Here is a 14,369-nt window from a genome sequence, read left to right on the forward strand (position 1 = left end):
AGCCACACTTCTGCAAGGGCGGGTAGGACAGCTCGTGCATGCTGGCCTCACCTTAGGGCCAGGCAGGGGGTGGGGGGGCGTAAGTGCCTCTGAAGGACCTGGGGGCAGGTGCTGCCCGCTGCCAGCTCTGCCCTTGGCCAGCTCCCACTCGACAGGTGCATTTGAACGCCACAGCTTTCTTGTTGTTTTACCCCTTAATTAACGTCTCTTCTATCCTTTCTATCCTTTCCAGGAACAGATTCCTCCCTTTGTTATTTATTAAGAGCAGTACAAATACAAAACTCAATTTTCCAGCACTCTGTACTGTCTAAACTTAACAAACTGGGGGGGGGGGGGGGGGGGGGGGGGAGAGACCCATGGGGAAGATGAGATAGGAAGGGGAAACAAAGGAGGAGGCAGCAATGCTTGATAAGAAATGGACTCATTATCTTGCCCATGTAATTGTAACCCCTCTGTACAGTATTTTCACAATAAAAAAATTTTTAATAAATAAATAAACTTAACAAACATTTATAACATGGCCCAAAGTGTTCTACCCTAGTCTCCTTGAAGCCCTTACATTCTGAAGGAAAGGAAGAAGCTTCCCATTAACTACCTAGCACTACTTGCTACTAACATTTCCAAAGGGTCAGGAAACATCCATTTTCCAACACCACTTTCTTATCCATTGTGTTAAAAAAAAAAAATACACCTGCCTGAACAGGCCACAGGTGGCTTCCACCTATAATCCTAGCCTCTCAGGAAACTGAGGTTTGAGGATCAAGGTTCGAAGCCAACCCAGGAAGGAAAGTCCGTGATACACTTATCTCCAATTAGCTATCAGAAAAACCTAAAATGGTGCTGTGGCTCCAAGTGGTGGAGCACTTGAGCAAAAGAGCTTAGGGACAGTGCCAGGCCCTGAGTTCAAGCCCCATGACCAACCCCTCTCCTTCCCCCTGCCCCCCAAAAAAGTTGCTCACTGGCCTAGTGGCTTATACCTGTAATCTTCACTATTCAGGAGGCTGAGATCTGATGGTTAACGCCAGACCAAGCAGGCAAGTCCATGAGCCTCTTACCTCCTATTAGTGATCAAAAAAGCTGGTCAATTAGCAGAATGCTAGCTTTGAGCACAAAAGCTTAGGGACCACAGCCCACCCAGGCCCTGAATTCAAGCCCTAGGACCAGCACAAAAAAAAGTATACTTGCTTTCCAACTTAGCAAATTCTGCAAAACAGTTCTTTTCTCACTCTCCTACTCCTACAGTGCGGGCCTTCCCTGGCCGCCAGGACCCCATTTGTGCTTTCCCACCACCTCTCTTTACATAACATGGTAATTGTGTTTTCATTCCATCTCTTCTCTCCACTTTGCAATGGCACTTTCCACCTGAGAGGTCATGAGATAGCGTATTTCTTCTTGCTTTCATTTATAGATCAAGTTTGGCTTTAAATACTGGTCGGCAGCCAGCTACCACCTCCTGGAAATGACCTGCTCAATGACTTCTTGCCAAATTCTTGCCTCAGGCATTACTGTCTTCTGAGAATTCCACACTGAGACTCTAGTTTCCTTCCTCTGCTTCTCCAGCTCATCATGCCTCACTGTGGTGTAACAGCTTTCCCTTAAGAGAATCAACTAGTAAAACACTCTCCCCCTCATTTCTATCTCTCCATAGAGAAACAGCAAATCTGTACAAACTACACCAAGATCAAGAATTATCTAAGGCATCTTATACATACAAAAGAGGCAATACTTTGCAACCACTTTTATCACCCATTTTCTTCACAGATTTCTCTATAAAAGCATTGCTTATGCCTCTAAGCCACAAGCTCATTCTCAATGCTAAATCAAGTGGAAGGAGAAAACAGAGACTAAACCCTGAATACAGTACTATAACTTATCCTACATGGCCCACCACTCTGACTATAGGGAGAGGCTACTTGGGGGTACATCAATGCTAAACAAGTCACAGCTGTCAATCAACTACACTGAAAAAATCTGAACTCCCTTTAAAGCAGTTATGCCAGAAATACTACTACAGCTTATAAATGAAGCAAACAGTTGATTCCTAAGTGAAAACTCTCTCTTTAGTAGACTTAAAGCTAAGCACTACAGAGAGAATTTGTGGAGACAAATGGTCAATTGTTAACATAGTAAGGACATGAATATGTAAGCGTTTCAGGAAAAAAATATTTAGGTGAACTAGGGGCCATACATATACAAATGGAGATGATTACAAACATATAAGCACAAGGAGCCCTCTCTAAAATTTTGAAAGAAAATTTCCCAGAGAGTAAATTTAAAACCCAAACTGTCATGAAAAGACAAAAAATGGGGGGGGCGGGGGGGGGGGGGCTCAAGGGGAAAAGAGTAGACAATGAAGGAGGGGGAGGGACTGCAGCCAACAATTCTTTGTAAGGGCTGGGAATGTGGCTTAGTGGTAGAGTGCTTACCTGGCTGGGAATGTGGCTTAGTGGTAGAGGGCTTACCTAGCATGCATGAAGCCATAGGTTTACGATTCCTCAGTACCACATAAAGAGAAAAAGCCAGCAGTGGCCTTGTGGCTCAAGTGGTAGAGTGCTAGTCTTGAGCAAAAGCACCTCAGAGACAGTGCCCAGGCCCTGAGTTCAAGCCCCAGGACTGGCCAAAAAAAAAAAAAGAATTCTTTGTATAAGCCACAAAACTAAGAAATGTAAGGGAAGGTGTGGGTCAGATTGTTGAAGGGGGTGGCATTGTGTGCACTGTGTTCATATACTGCTTTTGTTAAATGACACCTCCCTTGTACAACTACTTAAAGATAATTTTTCTTAAGATATAGAAAGTTAGCTGGGCACTGGTGGTTCATGCCTGTAATCCTAGCTACTCAGGTGGCTGCGATATGAGAACTACAGCTCAAAGTCTGGCCCAGCAGGTAAGTCCAAGATACTCTTATCTCCAATTAACTACCAGAAAACCAGAAGGGATTGTGGCAAGTGCTAGCCTTGCGCAAAAAGAGCTCAGAGACAATGCCCAGGCCCTGAGTTAAAGCCCCATGACCAAGAGAGAGAGAGAGAGACAGACAGACAGACAGAGAGCGTGTGTGTTATCTGAGACATCAAAAAGTTCACTGGACAGCAAGTCTTCCTTGTAACTAGAAAAACATATTCATTTAAAGAAAAGTTAGGTCAGTCCATTGGAGGTAGTACCATGAGTAACAATAACAACCACAACAATAGTTGCATTATATACTTAGCTAATGTGCTAAGCATTTTCGTAATTTAATTTTTACAATGACCTTAAAGTTATACTGGAATAACAAACTTAGAGGACAAAGATTTGCCCAAGATCACACAGCCAGGTAAGCAGCCAGACTGGACCCAGGTTGGTCTACCTGTACCTCTCATCCAGGCAGAAAAAAAAAAAGGAAAGCAAGGTGAACAGGGCTAGGGAAGAGCCATCACAGACATGGAGGGGAAATCAAGGAGTAGAACTCCTTGCTCCCAATCAAAGCTGACTAAGCCACTTAGGAGTTTCTTGGCTGCCTCTGGCTCAGTCATACCCAGGCATCCACAGACCACAGTCGTCTGATCACCTGTACACACCTTCCGATATACTTCAAATCATCCCTAGATGCCTTACATTGTAAATGCATTACAATGAAATAGTTGTTATACTGCATTATATGGAATCATGTAAGGAAATCACGGCAAGGAAAAAATCTGTTCATATTCAATGCAGATGCAATCTTTTAGAATATTTTCGGTCAGCAGTGGTTGAACCCATGGATGCAGAGCCTAGATATGGAGAGCCAATTCAATAGACACACAGCTAACCATTAGATAATACTTTTCTCACTCTAAATTCTGACACTGAGGGCTAGGAATGTAGAGTGCTTGCCTAGCATGCATAAAGCCCTGGGTTGGATTTCCCAGCACCATATACACAGAAAAAAAACAGAAGTAGCGCTGTGGCTCAAGTGGCAGAGTGCCAGCCTTGAGCAAAAAAGCTCAGGGACAGTGCCCAGGCCCTGAGTGCAAGCCCCAAGACTGGCAAAACATAAAAATAAAAAAATAAAAATTCTGACACTGACCTTGGAATTTCCTTAATTTCTTTATGTGTCTTCTCTGAGTTCAACCAAGTCAGTCACAAACAAGGCAACCAAAGTGGCACACATCTAGCCAGAAAGAGCCTGTCATTTGGAGTGGCCAGTGGTAGGGCAGGAGAGGGAAGGTACTGAGGGAGCCTGTGAAGTTAGGGACTACAGAATCCTTCAGGAATGCTTTTCTGAGTGGAACAGCAATGGGCTTCAAACAGCCCTCTTCCTGAACTTTTATTTCTAACTTCCCAAATCACCATAGTGGGAGGGAGTCAGAGCAGGGAACAGCTGAGAGGTATTAGTAATTTAAGAACAAAACAAAGACAATGTAAAGTTATTATACAAGGTGGGGAGGTGGTGGGAGAAGAGAAGATAAAAGAAAAGTTATTTCTTAGGCAAAAGTCAACTTATTTTTAGACCTAGAGCCCACTTATTTGGTACGGCCTTGTCAGAAGCAGTATAAGATACACGGAAGGCTAAAAATCTTGTGCGGGGGGGGGGGGGGGGGGGGGTCCGGGGAGGGGTCCAGGGAGGGGGTGCATGTGTGCGCACGCACGTGCACGCATGAGCGCACACCTGTGTGCATGTCTTGGTCCTGGGGCTTTAACTCAGGGCCTGAGCACTGTCCCTGATCTTTTGTGCTCAAAGTTAGTGCTCTACCACTTTGAGCCACACTGCCATTTCCAGCTTTTTTTTTTTTTTTTTTAAGTTGTTAATTGAAGATAAAAGTCTCACCAACATTCCTGCCTGGGTGGCTTTGACCCACAATCCTTAGATCTCAATGGCCACTTGAGTAGCTCCAGGCATGAGCCACCAACGCCTGGCTTGTTAGAAATCTTTTTCACCTATTTAGAAGAGTTCAAGGAAGAGCCGGGCGCTGGTGGCTCACGCCTGTAATCCTAGCTACTCAGGAGGCTGAGATCTGAGGATCGCGGTTCAAAGCCAGCCTGGGCAAGAGAGACCGTGAGACTCCTATCTCCAATAAACCACCAGAAAACCGGAAGTGGCGCTGTAGCTCAAGTGGTAGAGCGCTAGCCTTGAGCTGAAGAGCTGAGGGACAGCGCCCAGGCCCAGAGTTCAAGCCCCACGGCTGACAAAAAAAAAAAAAAAAAAGAAGAGTTCAAGGAAGAAAACACAATGTAGAGGCTAGAATACAACCATGAGGGACTTTGATCCTCATTCTTACTGGGAAGGATGAAATCAGAGCAGTTGAATAAGTAAAGACTCTGGAACCACACTGCCTGGGATCAGTGACCTAGACACCCAGGTGTGGGGCTTTGAGTACTTTAACTTCTCTTGCATTTGCTTTACCTTATCCACAAAATTGTACCTAAAATAAAAGTACTTATCCACAGGGCTGCCATGAAGACTGAATTAACTCATGCTACAAACAAGGGAGTCTTTGGGAAAACATGTAAAGATTGAGAACATGACTGTAGCTGGGCACCAATGGCTCACGCCTGTAATCCTAGCTACTCAGGAAGCTGAGATCTGAGGATCGAGGTTCAGTCAGCCCAGACATGAAAGTCGTGGGGTGGGGGTGGGGGTGGGAGGGGAGAGGAGGAAGAGGAGGAGGAAGAGGAGGAGGAGGAGGAGTTGTTGTTCAGAAACCTGGTCCTGAGTTCAAGCTCAAAAAAAAAAAAGAAGAGGCTGAAATTCTAAATTGCCTCAACTATTCTAACAACCTCTGAAAGCTAAAATAAGATCATCTGAATCCATCACCTAAAACCTTCCCGTAGGGGCTGGGATGATGTTCATGGTAGGGTGTGTGCTTGGCATGCTCCAGGCTTGGGTTCAAGCCCTAGCACAGCCAAAAACAAAAACCTTCCCACAGAGAAAACTCCAGGCCCAGATGGTTTCCTTGGTGAAGTCATGCTAATGACTTCAGCTTTCATCTTTAGCTGCTGACATCAACGGGAGGACCCTGCTCCTTTCCAGTCTTACATTACGATGCTCTCAAGCTGAGCAGCATCTAGCATACCTGTTTATTGCACATATAGCAAAATTCAACTTAAACTAAGTCAGATTTACCCTGAAAATTTAATCTACCATAAAAATAGAATGTATAGCACACTATAAACATTTGCACTCAAAAGAGGGTTCAGGGAGCCCAGAAATTAATCTATAAGCACCCAAGTTGCTAAACACTGTTAACTGAACATTAATTAGAGGAACAAAAAGTGAGTTTAAGATGTTATTAAAACATACCACTAGTTTCTCCATTCTCTAACAAACTGCAGCTGTTAACAATCTGCTTTTAAATTCAGATTCTTCTGTAATAAATTCAGATCTCATCCTAAAATTGTCTTTGCTAATCTTTGTTATAACTTTAAACTCTGTCCTGTATGCCTAGAAATTCTTTAATTTCTGACTCTAGGGGCAGTGTGGCTCTCACCAGTCTTGAGCAAAAGAGGTAAGGGACGGAACTCAGGCCCTGAGTTCAAGCTCCAATACTAACACATTAACTTGATTCTCTAGTCTTACCTCTTAGAGCCTTACTCAATTCTCAAGCTTTCCTAATAACTTCAGTTATTAAGTACCTTTCGTAAACATCTTAGTTCTCTTTCATTATTGATAGCCTTGTAAGTAGTATTACTAACCTCAACTCTTGTGCTACTAACATGCAAATTTTAACTCCTTTGGATCTACAAAACTATCTTCAAGGCAAATTCTAGCCAGGATATACAGTTACATTCCTTATCAGATATAGCTCAATGAAAAATGGACAGTTCTTATTTGCTCAATTCCATTATAAAACAAATCATTGTAAAACAACATTTCAACCAGGAGTGTATATAGTGAAATAAGCATTCCTTAAGAGTATAACAAGACAGAATGAAACATCTCATTACAAATGCATGGTTTAAAAAAAAAACATATAATTCTATTAAAGATGCTAACCCAAGCTGTAATTTCCAGTTAAATCTAAGAATATTCTAAAGAGACAGCATTTATAGCCAACCAAGGTGACAGGATATAATTTGAGAGTGAGAAAAAGAATAAAAGTAACACTGGCCAAGAAACATAATAAAGGGCTTGGAAAAGTCTCAATAGAAAAGAAGAAAAAAATAACAATGTATTTTATATTAAAGCTACTTCAGCTTTAGAAAAACCATATGCTTTAGAATTTGGGTTATTCAGAAGACACCAGATTTGGAGTTAGGCACGTATCAAGGCAAAATATGAAAATATTAGCAAAAACTAGGTGACAAAGTTACATACTTTTTTTAGCGAAATGAGAGCACTTCATTCAAAGGAAGACACATATCCAAGGTGCCACTGTGCTAGGAACAATCACTGTGACTGTTTTCACTTCCGCTTCCTCCTCCATCCTTGCAACCCCTGGCTCCCTTCTACCTGCTACACTGGTTCTGCAGTTCCATCACTGGCCATTCTCTCACCTGCCCCACTCCATCTCCACATTTCCCCACCTATGCCTTCCCCAGCAACTTCAATATGAACACATCGAACTTCAACCCCTGAGCTTCTGTCCAAACCACGCTCTCTCTATGATGTATTAACTACCTCACTGCCACAGCTATCCTAATACTTGTTTCTCTCCCCCAAACAGCACAACAATGATAAATGTGGCTTCAATTTTTCCTCCTAAGTCTGTTTCAACATTACTCTTTCCTCTCCTCTCAACACCTACACTAGCTTTAAGGCCCTCCACAACTCCTCTAAGTTAAACACACCCCCTTCACTTTCAGCCCCTCCAAATTAAAATAGAACTCTACGCCTATCACTGCTCTGCTTCAGGCTGTTCAATGGTTCTTCATAGTCTATTCCTTCAGAATCTGACCCAGCTCAGCATCTGCAGCTGCTGCCACTCACTCCTCCCACTTGAGAGCGTGTGAGTGCACACACACCACCGTAACACCACAGCACTGCCAATGCTTCCCTGTATCTGTCATGTGTTTGGGGACTTGTATCGTGTAATTTGTACCGTGTAATTTGCTTTTTCATTTCAATGTTTATTCAGCCACATAGAATACATATATTCATCTTCTTGATAACCCTACTGAGGCTTTATTTTGGAACGCCTGCCCTATCCACCCCCAATCAATCATCACTACTCTCCACTCCTTCCTTGTCCCATATCTACTTACTGAGTCTGATACTACATTATAATTTCCACGGGAATATTCTCTAACAGACTGTGAGCTTGTCAGCAGAGACAAACCATGACCTGGGCCCTGGCACACACCTGTATTCTCTGCACTTAGGAGGTTGAGGCAGGAGACAGATTGAAACAAGCCTTGGCTACTGGTGAACCCAGACTCTCTGTGCATGAGCATGTGACCCACACCTCTAATCCTAGCTATTCAGGAAGCTGAGATCTGAGAACTAAGGTTCAATGCAACCAGGGCAGAAAAGTCCATGAAATTTAACACCAAAAAACTACCCAAAAAAAGCCAGAAGTGGAGCATGGGGTAGAGAACCAGCTAAGAGAGAAATAGAGAGAGTGCCAGGAAAGGGAGGAGGATGAGAGAGAAGGAGAGGGAGAAAAAGGAGGGGGGGAGAGAGAAGAGAGAGAAAGTGAGGACAAGGAGAGGAGGGGGGGAAAGGAGATCAAGAGGAGAGGGAGAGAGAGGGAGGAAGGGAGAAAGGGGAAGGGAGAGAGGGGAGTGGAGGGGAGAGGGGAAGTGAGAAAGGAGAGACAAAGGGAAGGTGAGAGAGAGGGAGACAGGGGTGAAGGGGATATAAGAAAGCGAGAGAGTGCTCATAGACAGAGTGTCCATGTCCTGAGCTCAAGCTCAAGATCAGGATGTACTTCAGTGGTACAGCTTTCACCTCTGATAGCATTGTTTTTCTCTCAATTCTAGTAGTCTGTATATGTGTATCCAGACTTCATATTAAAAAATGCTTTCCCACTTGGAAAAAATTATATTAAGTGAAGCAAGCCAGGCCCAAAGAAACATAGATCCCATGGTTTCCCTTATTTGCAATAACTAATATACGTCTGAGTCAAGCAGAAAAGGTCAGATAAGTTGATGTTAGGGAAATGAACCCTAAGATATGTATTCAAATGTATTTTTTAAATTTCATGCATTTGGATAGAACGCTATCTTGAGCAAAAAAAACTCAAGAACTATACCCAGGCCCTGCATTCAACCCTATTACTGGCTCACACATACAGATCTTTGCACTTTGCATTTTTCTCTCAATTTTTCTACCTAAAAATCTAAAATCTTTTTTAAAATATACTCTTATTGTTATTACTAAGGTGTTGTACATAGCTGTTATTTTTTCCTAAGTCAGGAAATTAGTACATTTCTTTTTGGACAATGTCACCCGTTAATTCACTTTCCCTCAGTTTCCCCCTCCCATACATGCCCACAAATTACATAGTTCATTTTCCCCATAATGTCTACTGAGTACTATGCCTACATTTGTTCAACCTTCCTCTTTCCATCCTTCTTCCTCCAAATCTAAAATCACTAAAAGAGAATGGACAGAGATAGAGGATTGTGGTTTGGGCCAGGCTGAGAAAAAGTTGGCAAGACACCATATCAACAAAAACATGGGGAGGGAAGAATGATGAAAGGGGTGATAAGGATAGTGATGCACTGTACTTATAAACTGACAAGTTGAAGGGTAACCCTTTTGCAGAATGACCTAAAAGATTATATATATATATATATATATATATATATATATATGCCAAACACTGGGCCTGGTGATACACACCTAACATCCCAGCCATGCAGAGAAATGTAAATAGAATTCTGGTCCAAGCTAGCCCAGGCACAAATGCAAAATCCTAGCTGAAAAACAACAAAAGCAAAGCTAGACTGGACGTGTGGCTCAAGTGATAGAATGTCTCTGAAACAAGCACAAAGCTCTGAGTTAAAACTCCAGTGCCACCAAAAAAGAAAAAAACAAAAATAAACATATATATAGATATTCTTCCAAGGGCAAGCTGTTACATTTACAAGGATACCCATATAATACTGGTTAAATGATTTATACAATAAAACATTAGGCAGCTATTTTTAAAAAGAAGCTTTATACATACTGATGTGTGTGTGTGTGTGTGTGTGTGCATGCAAACATAAGATACAGTATGTATAGTATACCATTCTTTTTGAATTTAAAAGATACATGACCTGTAATCCCAGCAGATAGGGAGGTAGAAACAAGAGGACCATGTATCTGAGCCAGCCTAGGCCAAATTAATGAGACCCTATCTCAAAAACAAATCAAAGAGACAAGGGATACAGCTCAAGTGGTCTAATTTTTCCTGGCAATCATGAAGCCCTGGGTTCAGTACTGTGGGGCCCGCAGGTAAAGTTAGCATGGACCATATCAGGAAAACAAACAGCACTTGGCCCAGTAAGCTTGAGACCCTGACCATTTTGATTCTCTGTAGCTTAAGTGCACCATTCAAACTAGCCTTCTCTACCCTTCCCAACCAGCCCTTTCTAGATCCATGATCTTCTAGGATGCCAACACAATCTTCCCACGGATTCTAACAGACCACCACATTTTGGGATGGGCCTGGGCTGATTTTTCTATTGGGACTGTCCTGTGCATTATAAGGTATTTAGCAGCATCCTTAACCTACACCCACTAGATATTAAAACATCTGCCTCCTATAACTCGTTATGACTAAAATGTGTTTCCAGAACTTAGTCAATGTCCTTGTGAGGTAAAAATCACTCCTGGTTGAGAAGCACTGTTCAATGACAGCAGTTAACCTATAAAACATCCCCGCACTACACTGTTGTAAATTAATAACTGTAATATTCATTTTTACATAGATATGAAGAATACATTTGGCACTGTTTTGAAATGACCTTCATAGACCAATCAGTTTCTCAAGCAGAGATAATGAAAGTCCCTTTTTCAAATCTGAACTATCATTTTTAATTATATCTGCTCCATCACAAATGGCTCCTTTCTGAATTCGTTAAATAAAAATACAAGTTAACCAGACAAAGCCAGTGACATTCTGCAGTACATGAACTGTGCCAGTGGACTTGCCAATGACACCCTGACCCTTCTGGTCCTCTGTAGCTTATTTAACTGCACATTTCAAGAGACCAGCCTCCACCCCCACCCGCATCCAGCCCTCAAAATCATGTGCCCTCTAGATCCATGATCTAGTACACCAAGGGAAACAACCCACCCTCAGAAATCTAACAGACAATCACATTTTGGCTTAATTTTTGAAAACTAACTGCTGACACATTAAAAACATAACTACTTAAATCATGCTAATAATATTTCATCCTGTAATTCTTAATGGCCACAGACTGTCAGACACCGTTCTAAAATCATGAAAGGCAACACCCTTGACTTCAAAGAAAATGTAAAGAACAGGGTTAGTTATAAAGCCAAGAGAGGCCTTAACTAGATTCTACAAATCACAATTTTATTAAGTCTAAAGCCACTGCTAACAGAACACAATGAATAAGAAAAAAAGAAATCAAGACATCCAACAGGCTTGAATATTTTTCAAACAGAGATCTAAAAACTTTTTGTGAATTCTCCTGTGTCATTTCTTTTGTCAAAGTGAGAAATCCAGTAAGACCCTGGCCTTCTTGGCTTCATAGTTTGAAGTTACTGATTCCTTCAATGCTGTTGTAGTTGAAACGTTCTGGATTTCATCCTCATCAAATCACGTTCTTCAACTTCTAGGACTGTGCTGACTATTCATGCTTAGCTCTGAGAAGGTGGCAACCTCCAGTGACCTCACTCTGCAATAAATACACCTGTGAGTTGCTACGAAGATGCTTTAAAGTGTCGGCGGCGGCGAAAAGAAACTCACCATTCTAACTACTTCAGGGTAAGTCTGCTCTGTCAAACAGCCTCTGCTTATTGTAATGTAGTCCACCAGTTCATTAAGAGTGGAGCGCTTGTATTCTTTCATTTTAAGATCAGATAGCGTGTCCATGAAGTCAAAAATGACACAGCACTGCTGAAGTTTCTTTAGGAACAGTTCAGGCTGCTCTGAGGTTGGAACGTCTAAGAAAAAAAAAGGAAATGGTGTAAGTCTGTCATCCATGTCTAGGTAACAGGAATTCTCTGTGAAAGTTACTTTAAAAGTAAGCTCAAAAGAGTAAGAATTCACATGACAACAGTGTTCTTAACAGTTACACATGGAGGCGGAAACACACATACCCTCTGCTTCAGAGACCTCGTCTCTCTGAAAACTGTAATGTACCAACACACCAACTGCATTTGCTATTCTGCCACCAAAGACAGACAACCATCCCAATGGCCATTTGAAGATGGAAACAAATTTTAACCAAAAACATCCCAATGCCAATACCTTTAAGTCCCATTCCCCACCCCCCCCCAAAAAAAAAACTGAAAAAGGTCAAATGTTTCCTTATAAGGTGAAGCCAGAAGTTTTCACTGTTGGTTTAAATCAGTTTGGCTAAAAATTTTCATAGCAGAAATGTCAGTCTATTCATTTTAATTTCATGCTGACATCCTTGGTATTTAAAGCAATTGCTCTGTTTATACTTTTTGTGTTGTTTTGGCTTGATCTCTATGAGGTTTCTCTGCCAAAAAAAAAAAAAAATTTATAAACGAACAAAATGAAACAAAACCAATGCTCTCAAAAAGAGCAGTGAGAAAATAAGAACAAACTCCTCTTCAATTTATACTCTCTGTTGACCCATCTCCCTCCCTTACAGAAGAAGAAAACTACTAACATCTTTCTTAATAGGTTCTCAGAATAGACATCTGTTCTTTTTCAAACAAACAGTAGGTCAGACATTTGGTTTGGTGTTGTTTCTTAAAAAGTAGATACTTTTGGTTAAAGTTCTCCCACTAGCCAGGCGCCAGTAGCTCATGCCTATGATCCTAGCTACTCAGGAGGCTGAGATCTGAGGATCACGGTTTGACGCCAGCCTGAGTAGGAAAGTCAGAGACTCTTATCTCCAATTAATCACAGAAAAAGCCAGAGGTGGCACTGTGGCTCAAGTGGTAGAGCACTAGTCTTGAGCAAAAAGGAGCTCAGGGACAGTACCCAGGCCTTGAGTTCAAGCAGCAAGACCAGCAAAAAAAAAAAAAAAAAAAAAAAAACCTCTAACTAAAGCAGAACCTGACCTACAGTTGGACTTGCAATCCACTGGCTAAGACACAGACAGCACACTTCCAGTTCTGTCTTCTTCCCACTATTTTATCGGCCCAAACTGGAGTTTCCCAGCAGAAGTAATGAAAATTATGACCAGGGTAGACGCTGTGGCCTTCATCCAAGGCCATTAACTCATTAATCTTCAGGTAAACAGGCAGCATTATTTTCCAGTCTTCAACAAGAAAATTAAGAGATCCCACAATGAATGGGTTACAGAGCTGGGCACAGTGCCTGGGTCTCTAAGCACGCTCAGGACTTTACCAGTGATCAGCCTGTCATTCACAACCACCCTCAGTGGCCAGCCTCCCAGCTGAGGCTGCAGTCAGGACACATGCTTCCTAGAAAGGGGAACAGCAGCACATACACACACATACACGTATACACACGTGTACACACACTTACACCTTATAGCTAAGAGACCCAATAGACAAGGGGATGAAAAGCCAGTCTTGGGCACAAGGGACCTGCATAAAAATTCTCTAAAACCCTCTTCCTTCCTCACACCCCAGGACCTCACAGGTACTTCCTCCAAGCCCCTCCAGGAGAAGCTTAATCCAGTAGATGGGACACTTAAAACAGGATTTTCCACCAGACATTAGGAAACAACAAGTAATTAAGACTGCTATTCTCTGAAAAAAATAGTTGTAAACTTAAGAGATTGTTCACCAATGGGTTCCAACCCCTCCAATTAATGAAGTCTGATGTAGCTTATGGCCAAAGGATGGTAAGTTAAGGCATCACTTTCTGATTCTGTGCTTCTATATTTAACCAGTTTGAAAATATCTGAGCCTAGACCATACCAACTAAATGTATTCAAATATGGCTTTCTCTCCAAGTATGATCTGCTTCATATGTTATAACTAAGCAAACAAATAAGAAAACTAGCCAGCCAGCCAGCCAGGCCTTGGTGGCTCACACCTATAATCCTCACTACTCAGAAGGCTGAGATCCAAGAATCTCAGTCAAAGCCAGCCGGGGAAAAGAAAGTCCATGAGACTCTTATCTCCAACTAACCACCAGAAAACCAGAAGTGGTGCTGTGGCTCAAAGTGATAGAGCACTAGCCTTGTGCTCAGGAACAGTGCCCCCATGAGTTCAAGCCCCCAACTAACCAACATACATACGTAGATAAATCAATTAAATCTGCTTATGTACATGACTACATAGTTTTAATCAATATTTAATTACACGTGAAAGACCCACCCCACTTAGTTACTGAAATCTTCTGAGC

General features: G+C 42.1%; 1 protein-coding gene across 3 annotated transcripts in view; it reads right to left on the bottom strand.

Annotated features, from left to right (window-relative positions):
• Positions 1–14,369, bottom strand: part of Ppp2r5e (protein phosphatase 2 regulatory subunit B'epsilon) — a 143,504-nt gene that overhangs the window by 57,665 nt on the left and 71,470 nt on the right. For all 3 annotated transcript variants that reach the window (XM_042682484.1, XM_042682485.1, XM_042682483.1), the window contains exon 3: positions 11,823–12,019. In XM_042682484.1, coding sequence (XP_042538418.1) covers positions 11,823–12,019 — 197 coding nt within the window. The remainder of the gene's footprint in view (positions 1–11,822; positions 12,020–14,369) is intronic.

This window comes from Dipodomys spectabilis, unplaced genomic scaffold (genome assembly GCF_019054845.1).
Source record: "Dipodomys spectabilis isolate Male_0828 unplaced genomic scaffold, ASM1905484v1 ptg000073l, whole genome shotgun sequence".
NCBI lineage: Eukaryota > Metazoa > Chordata > Mammalia > Rodentia > Heteromyidae > Dipodomys > Dipodomys spectabilis.